This window comes from Felis catus, chromosome A2 (genome assembly GCF_018350175.1).
Source record: "Felis catus isolate Fca126 chromosome A2, F.catus_Fca126_mat1.0, whole genome shotgun sequence".
Classification (NCBI taxonomy): Eukaryota; Metazoa; Chordata; class Mammalia; order Carnivora; family Felidae; genus Felis; species Felis catus.
In genome coordinates this window covers 65,439,442-65,448,938 of record NC_058369.1, presented here as the reverse complement: position 1 = coordinate 65,448,938, position 9,497 = coordinate 65,439,442, and the positions used below count along the sequence as shown (strand labels likewise).

Genomic DNA, 9,497 nt, shown 5'->3' with positions numbered 1-9,497 from the left:
TCTGTTGAATGTACCAGCTGCTGCTCTGATAATTTATGATATCTCCTATTAACTGTAATCCTTAGAACAGCTTCCTGAGTTAGAGAAGTTTATTCGCCTTTCATCGATGAGGAGGGGGCTGAGTTCAGACAGGGTACAGCCCTGCAGGGAGATGGAAACGGCTGGACTAGGAAATACTTTTGTATCAAAAGGCACAACAGTGAGGCAGTAATGACAAGCTGTCACTTGATGAAAAACAGTCAGCTCTGGTGATGGTAACTATAATTTGGTATTTGAACAAAAGACCCTTAGGAGGGAAAGACAGTGGTTTCTGGGAATTCTCCAAATGCTATCATTAAAATGTTAGTGATGAAACTCACCCAGAATTGTCAATTACCCTAACAGCATTTACACGGCGGCTTCTATGCACCAGCAGAAAAACAGGTAGTAAACATACAACTGAGCCAACCTGCTGATAACAGTTTTCATTTTCTTTTCTTTTTTATTCTATGTATTTTGGGTAATTAGGATAATTATAAAATTAGCTAAGAAATTATGAACAATTTGAATAAAAAAGTCTTTGGTTACTACGTAAGCCAAGAAACGAGCTGTGAGTGGTTTTCACTGTCCCTCTTGCCTATTTAAAAAATACATATATTGTCCAATCCCTTTTATTCTGTGCCCATTTTAAAAACTGTTAAAGTCTTGGAAAAAATTTTTTGCCTCGAATTTCTTCATATGTTGCGTCTCTTACTTGCTACTCAACATTTTCTCCCTCCCTGTGCAGATATTCACTTTCTCAGCGAGGATTAACCCAGGACCCATGAGCCAAGGAGAGGAAGAGGAAGGCCACTCCAGCTTTCTGGGAAAAGACTTCTTCCCTTTTCCGAAAGGGAAGTATTCGCGGGTGAAAGGTCCTTTTTCCCGTGTTAATTAGGGCTGTGAGAGGCTGCGATCCTTGGCCTGTGGCGGCCCCTTTGGAACAGTGAGGTGACAAGTCTGGAGGGGAAAATCACACGGAAGTGGGGCGAGATGGCAGAATGGAAAGATGTCCCCTCAGGACATCCTTAGGGGGTGTGATCAGACCCAGAGCTGTCTCCAAAATCATTATGTGACTTGATGACATTAATTACAACGCAGGTCACTGCCAGTGGCTATTCTGTTTCTTGGTCTGAAAACGCAGTTCACTGAGCCCTGCTCCAATACAAAGTCTGAGGCAATAATGGAGTGTTTTCCGAAGGCGTCCTTCCACGAAAAGTGTCCTCCCTAAAGAGCACAGGGCAGGGGAAAGGGGTGCGTTGGCGGAGGGATAGATCGGAATTGCGAGACTCAGGCAGAGCCCTTATTCTGTCTTTAAAACGCACGTCGATTTGCACGCGCCTCTACTCAATCGTCTTAACCAGGGGGCAACCTTCCCGGAGCACCCACCTGCTAACGTGCAGAACAGACGGGGCAGGGCCTGGGCCTCCCCTCGCTCGGAGGAGGGGTGCCGGCCTCCTCCCCACCGCTCCCTTGTCAAATATCCCTTGTCAAATAGACCTAACCACCTGCCCGCACCCGGCCAGCGGCTGGATCCCTGGCCCTGAGCTGCCCAGGTGAGCGCGGATAAAGGCGCCTTCAGCGGGAATCCTCTGAACTGGATTCAAATCCCGAGTCTTTACTTCGGAGGACGCTGAATAGGAGGCGCAGGTGCAACAAAACCATGCTCATCCCTCTCTGCGAACCCGTCGTGGAGAACTTCCGCATGCAGCCCCCGCCGCCCCGCGACCCCGCCTCCCCAGCCAGAGGCCTCCCTCCAGGCCCGCCATCCCCAGCAACCCCCACCATGCAACCCGACATGCCCCTCGTGCACGCCCCCACCGTCGCCAGCACTCCCGCGCGCTCTCGCCGCGCCCTCCTGGCCAGCCCCCTGCGCCGGTAGCGCCCCTCCGCCCTTTTCCCCGCGCGCACCCCTCCGCGCCACCCGGAGCCCCTGCCCGAACCCCGCACTCCCCCGCCGTCCCCCCCCCCCCTCCGTCTCTAACCACCGCTCCCCGCGCGCCCCCGTCACGTACACGCACTCACGCACGGCGCGGGCCCGAGCACGTAAGCAGGGCGCAGGCGCACATCGGGCCGCGCGCTTTTCGGAGGCCACAGGTCGGCTGGGAGGCGGGGAAGCGCGGGTAGGCCGGGTCCGGGGCCCGGGCGGGGGTCGCGGAGGGCTCGGGGGGCAGGGTCCGCAGGGCCCGGGGGCAGAGGCAGCGCGGGGGACCGGGCGGCCGGGCTGGGGGAAGGCCGGAACCCCGGAGTGTGTCCCGCAGGGGGCGTGGCCGCGGTGCCCGCCGGTTTAGGTGAAGGTCTCCTAGGGGAAGGGCGTCCGGCTGGCGCGGGGGCAGCGGGGTCCCGCACCTCCCGGGCCGGGGACGGGCTGCTCTTGCAGGGGGTGGTCCGCGGCCCGGCCTTCGGGGTGGGGGAGGCTGTGGTGGGGCTGCGGCCAAGGGACCCTGCGCTCCGGCGTCCCCGGCCAGTGCGCCCGCCCCCTTGGAGGGCGTATTGCGAGGGCTGAGGAGGCAGAGCATTTGGTCGAGTCTGTTCTAAGTGCTGAGAACAGTTCTGAGTGCTTTGCAGGATTTAAAGCCCCTGTTAGCTAAGTCGCGTTGGCTGGTCATGGTCAGGGTCGTGGCTGGTGGGCAGTGGAGCCAGACTTCAGACCCTGTGCCTTTGTGCTTCTGGGGCGGGCCCAGCGTCTGCAACGCGGTGGGAGCTGCGTGGGGATTTCAGTAGTTTTTATTCCAGTGGATACCCAGAAACCCAACTATTTAGTTAGACAAATATCACATTCTTAAAATAAGCAGAAAATGATCAAAATAAAAATAAAAGATTGAAATGCAGCTCCTATGTAAGTGTTAATTAGCCATAAGTTTTAATTTTTTTTTTAACGTTTATATTTTAGAGAGAGTGTTCGGGCGCACAAGCGGGGCACGGTCAGGGAGAGAGGGAGACCAGGCTCCAGGCTCTGAGCTGTCGGCACAGAAGCCAACCCAGGGCTCGAACTCACCAGCCCTGAGATCATGACCTGAGCTGAAGTCAGAGGCTTACGCGCCTGAGTCACCCAGGCGCCCCTGACCGTAAGTTTTAGGTAGAAGAAATGCCCTAACAAAGTGACAGAAATGGTAACTGTGGTCGATGTTTGTGTCATTGATCAGTGCTGGCGAAACAGGTGTTTGGGTATTCATGTCCATATTTGTTGGGTAAATGGTTGAGTTGACAGGAAGGAGACTGGGAAGGTGAATTTCGAAGACAGTGGTGAAGGTGGAAAGGAAAGGAAGGTATCCTGGGAACAGGGAGACTGGAGCTCTGAGCTGTTGGAGGAATCCCAGGATTGCAGATGCTAATAGGGGGATGAAGCCATGGAGAGGAAGAGGGTGTTCCTCCCGAGGAGAAGGTTGGTGATCAGTGTTTTCCAAGTTCCCTCTCAGGTTCTCACTTCCAGTATTGGATCAAAGAGGCTAAGCTAAAATGGTATAGTGGGAAGACGGGTGGAGGCTTGTCAGAAGTCAGTTCTACTTTTGACTCGTTTATTTAGCTTTATTGCTTGAAGCAAATTAGAATCTCACTGGATCTTAAGGCTTTTTATTTTTTTTTTCTGAACAAAGATTTATGAACACTTACCTATGATGTGACAGGTTCTTTGTAGGGTATTATGGGAGATACACAGCTGTATTAAACACGGCTTATACAATAAAGGGACCCACGGATTATTATTAAGCTATATTTATGGCAGTTTGGGAGGTAGATTTTTTTTTTTTTAATGTTTATTTATTCTTGAGCAAGAGACAGAGTGTGAGCAGGGGAGGGGCAGAGAGAGAGAGAGAGAGAGAGAAAGGGAGACACAGAATCTGAAGCAGTCTCTAGGCTCTGAGCTGTCAGCACAGGGCCTGATGCAGGGCTCAAACCCACGAACCATGAGATCATGACCTGAGTCGAAGTGAGACACTCAACCAACAGAGCCACCCAGGCGCCCTGGGAGGTAGACTTTAAAATACAGGAGTTCTTAGTTTTTACAACACTCCTTTATTGCAGTATTCCTCGGAAACTCAGGAGTTTTCTTACAGATCGAGAGGTAAATTCTACACATCTAGCAAAACATGATTACAATCATCTGTAATTCTGGTAAAATAATTTTGACTTAATGTAAGGAGGCTTATAAAAATAACTTGAGAGAAGAAACCTAAAATAAAAGCACTTTACTGGCAGACTTTAGACATAGAGTGTTTGTATGTTAGCAGACTTGTTCTCATAATGACAGTTCCACTTTTTAAAGATTTGTCTTAATGTTTTGATTTATTTTCAGAGAGAGAGAGAGAGAGAGAGAGCGAGTGAGCGAGCAGGGAAGGGACACAGGGAGAGGGAGAGAGAGAATCCCGAGAAGGGTCTGTGATTTAGCACAGAGCCTGACATGGGGCTCAAACTCACAAACGGCGAGATCATGACCTGAGCTGAAACCGAGAGTTGGATGCTTAACGGATAAGCCATCCAAGCGCCCAGACAGTTTCACTTTTAGCACTTGACGTGAACTTGGAAAATTGTGAGACACAACTGGGCATCCTGTTTTCCGTGCTCATTCTTGAGTAAGTCCCTAAGGACAGTTAGTGTAGGATGGCTGCTGCTGATTATGATCCGTGCTGCTGTGACCTTTGGGGGCAGCAGCTGGTGGGGCCTGTGCGTGGCACCCACTCCCTGCGTGAGCATGCCCGAGGGTGAATTCCGGCCTGTTGCAGGCTCGCTCTGTGATCTCCGGTGAGGTCTCGACCTTAGCCTCAGCTTCTGTATTTGTGTCATAGGCATGAGAATGGTAGTTTTCACCATATTTTCATCTTCATTATTTGACTTGATTCTTATGGTTTCTCTCATGAAGCCAAGGGCTCAGTGATAGAGGCTGGGCTCAGATCATCTGCTTTTTCCTAAGGACGGAACTGAAAACCTCTGCCTGGTTTCTCCTGATTTGTTCGTCTGTGGTTCCATGGCTCTAACGTGTTGCCTTTCCTCTCCTGATGAATTTTAAACCGTTTTCCATCAAAACGTCATGAATGTTTTCCCTGTGTGCAGGGAAAATTATATGACTAAAACCATCTCACCCATAACAAAGCATTATTGAGTCAAGCTATTTCTCTTACAAATGGCCTGTCCTCATAAATGAGAAGTCCAGTATACTTTCCAAGATGAGCAGAGATTTAAAAAGTATGCCTACAGTATTGATTGCATCCTTGCTTCCTTCTTGGTACTGATTCCGTTTCATTTTTGTCGGTTGTTACAGAACCTCCAGCATGCAGGCCCCCAGCTCCAGGTCTGTGCACCTGAGTGAATGGCAGAAGAATTACTTTGCCATTACATCCGGCATATGTACATCAGGACAGAAGGCGGACGCATACCGGGCACAGATACTACGCATTCAGTACGCGTGGGCAAACGCGGAGATCTCCCAGCTCGGTGCCGCCGTGCTGTTCAAAAAATATGCAGAGAAATACTCTGCAGTTATTGATTCTGACAACGTCGAGACCGGCTTGAATAACTACGCGGAAAGCATTTTAACGTTAGCAAGATCTCAGCAAACTGACAGTGACAGGTGGCAGTCTGGATTGTCAATAAATAATGTTTTCAAAATGAGTAACGTACAGGAGATGATGCAAGCCGGCCAGAAAGCCAGAGAGTCTCTGTTGGCACCTGCCGACGCGTCGGTATTAATCCATAAAGAGGCTGCTGTCCTCGATCCTCCTAAGTTTAGTGTTTGTGGCGGTTCTGGGGACAGGGGCCCGATAACTGACTCGGCTCATAATATGAACGGGACCCAAGACATCCCAGAGGGCACTCCTTCGACGTGCCCTCTGAATGCCTGGCCGCCTGCGCTGACTAACACCAGTAAGACGTGTCCTACGTCCTTGACACCTTCCGGTGAACTTGCTACCGCAAAATTCCATGCCACACCACTGTTCGGAAGTGTCAAAAAGGAAAATAACAGCTCTCCCACAGCCAACATAGGACTGAACAAGTCCTCACCTAATCAGTCTTGTTTGCCCTCTGGCTGTGAAAATCCATGGGCGCAGAAAGCTTTTTATGGTTCTGGCATCATCGATGCACTTTCCACCCCAATAGTGAATAAGGCTTTTAGTAAAACAGAAGATAACGGCCAGAGAGAAGAGAGTAGCCTGCCTGCTTTTAAAACTGCAAAAGAACAATTATGGATAGATCAGCAGAAAAAGAACCCCCAGCCCCAGCGTGTATCAGGGTCATCGTATGGCGGTGTAAAGAAGTCTCTGGGAGCCAGTAGGTCCCGAGGCATATTTGGGAAGTTCGTTCCTCCTGTACCTAAGCAGGACGGGGGAGAGCAGCTCGGGGGAATACAGTGTAAGCCTTCGGGCCCAGGCCCTGCAGAACCAGCACACATAGCTGACGAGCGTCTGAAGAACCTGGAGCCAAAGATGATCGAACTTATTATGAACGAGATAATGGATCACGGGCCGCCGGTAAATTGGGACGATATCGCAGGAATAGAATTTGCCAAAGCCACAATAAAGGAGATAGTTGTGTGGCCCATGATGAGACCGGACATCTTTACTGGTTTACGAGGACCCCCTAAAGGAATTCTGCTCTTCGGGCCTCCGGGGACTGGCAAAACTCTGATCGGCAAGTGCATTGCTAGCCAGTCGGGGGCAACGTTCTTTAGTATCTCCGCTTCCTCCTTGACTTCTAAATGGGTGGGAGAGGGGGAGAAGATGGTCCGGGCGTTGTTTGCTGTCGCAAGGTGCCAGCAGCCGGCTGTGATATTTATTGATGAAATCGATTCCCTGTTGTCTCAGCGAGCAGATGGTGAACACGAGTCTTCTAGACGGATAAAAACTGAGTTTCTGGTTCAGCTAGATGGAGCAGCCACCTGTTCTGAAGACCGTATTCTGGTGGTGGGGGCAACCAACCGGCCCCAAGAAATTGACGAGGCCGCCCGGAGAAGGTTGGTGAAAAGGCTTTATATCCCTCTCCCGGAAGCTTCAGCTAGGAGACAGATGGTGACGAAGCTCATGTCCAGGGAGCGGTGTTGCCTGAGCGAGGAGGAGGTCACCCTGGTGGTCCGGCAGTCCGATGGCTTCTCGGGGGCTGACGTGACACAGCTGTGCAGGGAAGCGTCGCTTGGGCCCATCCGCAGTTTACAAGCTGCTGACATCGCCACCGTGACACCAGATCAAGTCCGACCAATAGCTTATATCGATTTTGAAAATGCTTTCAGAACTGTGCGGCCCAGCGTGTCTCCTAAAGATTTAGAGCTTTACGAAAACTGGAACAGAACCTTTGGTTGTGGGCGGTAGTCGGGACACTTGAAGTTTGAAGAGGGCACCTTGGTAACGCGCCCTTTCCCACTTTGTAGCTTGGGAAACTGGGGGGTTATTCATTGTACTCTCAGTGTGTATCTTGAATTCTACACCTCAAAAAAAAAATAGACTAGTAATAGTTGCAATTTTACAGTTGATGGGCTTAGCCCCTGTTAATAGAAGCTTGGGTTTCCCTCCAGTTACTGCCTGATGTGCGAGCCTATTTATTTGTACAAAATATGAATGAACGTGTTTCTTTTCTTCAAAGCGGGTCTTTGTTTTCAAGATGGACAGTATGATGACTAGTGAGCCCACACCGAAACTAGGTTCTCATTTGTATGTGAGGAGGCATCTGATGGGTGCGCGTCTCCCGCTGAAGAAGGTTCCTTCTGCCGACCACGTGACTCGCGCGTTGGCCAGTGTGGTGGTTTACATTTGAAGCTGCTTCGCTTGGTGTGCAGTGGGTTTAAGGTCTCCCCAAACAGCCGAACGAGAGTGCCAGTTTTTTGTTCTTCTTTGTCACTGCGCAACAGTTGCCTCCTGTTACTAGGGCTGCCTGCGGGAGATGCATTCAGCGGTAGCCAGGTGTAATCTAGTATCAGAGACGTGTCCGCGGACTTGAAGGGTGAAGAACGTGCATTTTCCCAGGGGGTAGAATGTGTTTAAGATCAATATTTTATTTGGTAGTACTTCACAGCCTGTAGCATCGGTCTCTCAAAAGTGAACGTCTGCAGGTTTCTACGTGGGACCCTTTTGTAAGTAGTAGACGTTCATCGTCGAAATACCAGGGCAGAGAGCTGAACAAGACGAAGAGGAGGAAGATTGCGGTCATCCCAGCCAGCACTTTGGGGAGCACGCTGTCCGTTCTTGCAGACATCTTCTGCAGGGTGGGGCTGTACGGTCGCCTCCGTAGCCTGCCTCTCTGTCACCGTAGCTTCCCGTGTGAATGTGCTCTGTTTACGACATCCTCCCTCAGGATCCCACGCTGGATGGACTGTAATTTATCCAGTCCTCTGCTCGGGGACGCTCAGGGCAGGACACGAGCCGGTTTGCCCTTTGTTCATTGTACACCAAAACACGTTGAATGCCTTAGGGATCTTTTTTAAAAACAAATAACGCCTCTCCTGAGTAAAATTCTTGCATTAAATTCTTGCACGTTTTTAAGGCTGTTGGCACATGTCCTGAATTGTCCCCTAGAAAAGTCGTGCATATGTGGGATTCCTCTCCGCAGGAAGCCACCGTGCCTCCTTACCTGTCCCGTGTGGACATTGGGTCCCCGCAGTTTTTGTTAGTGTTCTGCTCACATCCGTCCGTTCTAACGGTGCTGGATGCCAGCCAGTGTTCTGGGCGCTGAGAGCAGAGCGGTGAACAGTAGGCAGAGAGCCTTGGTCTTACGTAGGTGACATTCAAGTTGTAATGTTTTCTCTTGACAGTGCAGTTGAAGACGGAATTTGACAGGTGACTTTAGACCGTTGTTTTCATTTTTGTTCTCGGCTCGCCTTCTATTTCTGTACTCCCTTGAAAGCTTTGTTTTTCCATCTGTGAGTTTTTCCCTTTGAAACATGCCATTGCCTTTTATTAGAATTTGGATGTTAAACTGCTCGTCTCTGGTTTTAGGTAAATATTTTAAAGTGTAAAGCACGTCACGTTATTAAAATGTAAAGCACGTCTCTGTCTTGTTTCATTTCTGCGTAAACAGCACTACAAGTAACCTGGGATTCCTAGGTGTTGATGTCCAGGAATTTCTGTGGGTTCTTCCCTGAATCCTCTCCCAGATCAACCCTCCCCTTTGGGTTTTACTCTTGCCACAGCTGACTAGGTCATCCGCAGTCGCCCAGGAGGTGTTTGTGTCTTAACTGAGCTCTATAGCTTGGTCGTAATGTTGACAGTCATTTTTTTCTTAACAGCCACTCCTGCCAGCCCCCACCTTCAGCAGCCTTGGTCACCAGCCACGGGCCCCTTCTCTTTGTGGAACTGAGCTGGGATTATGTCCAAGACAAAAATCCCTGGGTGGCTCAGCTTGTCTCGACTCAGGCGGAGCCCACGTCTCTCTCTCCAGAGTTAAGCTCTGCTCTGTTCAAGTGAGAATCTAATCCTGATGGGAAGGAGGCAGGAGGTTCTGAAGCTGGAGAGAAAGTTTGAGCTGGGGAATCCCTGCGTGGTCGTTTCAGGCTTCTG

At 50.4% G+C, this 9,497-nt stretch overlaps 1 protein-coding gene and 1 long non-coding RNA gene across 5 annotated transcripts; one reads left to right on the top strand and one right to left on the bottom strand.

Annotated features, from left to right (window-relative positions):
- Positions 1 to 455: 455 nt before the first annotated feature.
- LOC109497372 lies at positions 456 to 1,734 on the bottom strand. Its single transcript, XR_002153522.3, has 2 exons — positions 1,408 to 1,734; positions 456 to 1,245 (listed from the first exon to the last, which is right to left on the bottom strand). It is a non-coding gene; the product is annotated as an uncharacterized LOC109497372 (long non-coding RNA).
- A 294-nt stretch (positions 1,735 to 2,028) lies between these two features.
- Positions 2,029 to 8,987, top strand: FIGNL1 (fidgetin like 1). Of its 4 annotated transcripts, XM_045052132.1 has the most exons (3): positions 2,090 to 2,141; positions 2,912 to 3,086; positions 5,276 to 8,987. In XM_045052132.1, the coding sequence occupies exon 3, from the start codon at positions 5,286 to 5,288 to the stop codon at positions 7,314 to 7,316; it is 2,031 nt and encodes a 676-aa protein (XP_044908067.1). In that variant the 5' UTR covers positions 2,090 to 2,141; positions 2,912 to 3,086; positions 5,276 to 5,285; the 3' UTR covers positions 7,317 to 8,987. The 4 variants fall into 4 exon arrangements, with proteins under 4 accessions (XP_023105941.2, XP_023105940.2, XP_044908067.1 ...); XM_023250173.2 differs by lacking the exon at positions 2,912 to 3,086 and having other exon boundaries at positions 2,029 to 2,115; XM_023250172.2 differs by lacking the exon at positions 2,912 to 3,086 and having other exon boundaries at positions 2,056 to 2,141.
- Positions 8,988 to 9,497: the final 510 nt, after the last annotated feature.